The 1,346-nt window shown below is 57.7% G+C and overlaps 1 protein-coding gene across 1 annotated transcript in view; it reads left to right on the top strand.

Annotated features, from left to right (window-relative positions):
- The window catches only part of EMH_0079960 (uncharacterized protein), a gene marked incomplete at both ends in the record, with an annotated part of 3,557 nt that extends 2,368 nt beyond the window's left edge, over positions 1-1,189 (top strand). Inside the window, 4 exon segments of the mRNA XM_013500198.1 lie at positions 259-305; positions 493-574; positions 825-910; positions 1,168-1,189. Coding sequence (XP_013355652.1) covers positions 259-305; positions 493-574; positions 825-910; positions 1,168-1,189 — 237 coding nt within the window.
- Positions 1,190-1,346: the final 157 nt, after the last annotated feature.

The raw sequence follows: 1,346 nt of genomic DNA on the forward strand, positions 1-1,346 counted from the left end.
TGTGTTCAGCCCGAGGGAGTACGTTTGTTGCTAGTCATTAGGGCGTGAATGATGTGCTTGCAGTTGCGTTGGTTTAGGTTGGGGCGTGTCTGAACTGGTGTTGCACCATGTGCAGGCAGGCAGGTGTCGGGAGGCGTGAGCGGCTGTTGGCTGTGCATCTGGGCGTGTGGTCTAGCCCGAGGGAGTACGTTTGCTACGGGAGATGGGAGTGCGCACGATAGATGGGTCTGGTTGTCGCTGCGTTTGAGGGCTTGTCAGCTAGGCACGTATTTGTGGTGCAGCATGGGCGCGGGTCGAGACATGCGGTGAGCGTGTTTCGCATGTGGACGTGGCCGTGTACAGGAGGCACAGAAAGTGGGTTCGGGTGTTGCGATTGCCGTCGCCACTGCTCTGCGGGTTGTAGAGGTAGTCGACCTGCAGACAGCCAGATGTGGAGAGGCGTTGTAGCATTACGCTGTTCTAGGTGAGGGCGTGCCTGAACTTGTGTTGTAGCATTTGGACGCATGAAGGTGTCGGGGAGGTTGAGCGTGTGTTGGATGTGCGGCTGGGTGGGTGGTTCAGCCCAAGGGAGTACGTTTGGTAGGGGGGATGAGAATGCGCAGACTGCTGCTTGTTGTTGAGGTGTTTGAGGTCCAGGGAGCTGGGCACGTATTTGTGGTGCGCCGTGTGCGCGCGTCGAGGCGTCGTGTGAATGTCTTTCGCATGCAGACGTGGTCGTGTACAGGAGCCNAGGGACGCAGGTATGCAGGTATTTGTGGTGCGTCATGTGCGCGCGTCTAGGCGTCGTGTGAATGTTTTTCGCGTGCAGACGTGGTCGCGTACAGACGCCGCAGAAAGTGGGTTTGTCTGTGGCGATTGGCGTTGCCATTGCTCTGCGTGTTGTAGAGGTGGTCGGACTGCAGGGATGCAGGTGTGGATAGACGTTGTAGCATTTGCACGGATGAAGGCATGATGGGGCGCGGCGAGTGCCTTTCGCGCGCACGCGTTGTTGTGGTGTTCAGCCTGAGGCAGTACGCTTGTTGCTACTCATTACTGGGTGGTTGATGTGCTTGTTGTGACGCTGTTCTAGGTGAGGGCGTGCCGGAACTTGTGTTGTAGCATTGGGACGCATGAAGGTGTCGGGGAGGTTGAGCGTGTGTTGGATGTGCGGCTGGGTGGGTGGTTCAGCCCAAGGGAGTACGTTTGGTAGGGGGGATGAGAATGCGCAGACTGCTGCTTGTTGTTGAGGTGTTTGAGGTCCAGGGAGCTGGGCACGTATTTGTGGTGTGTCGTGTGTGCGCGTCGAGGCGTCGTGTGAATGTCTTTCACATGCAGACGTGGTCGTGTACAGGAGCCGCAGAAAGTGG

The sequence above is a fragment of the Eimeria mitis genome, genomic scaffold (assembly GCF_000499745.2).
Source record: "Eimeria mitis Houghton genomic scaffold, Emh_scaff5117, whole genome shotgun sequence".
NCBI classification, from domain to species: Eukaryota; Apicomplexa; class Conoidasida; order Eucoccidiorida; family Eimeriidae; genus Eimeria; species Eimeria mitis.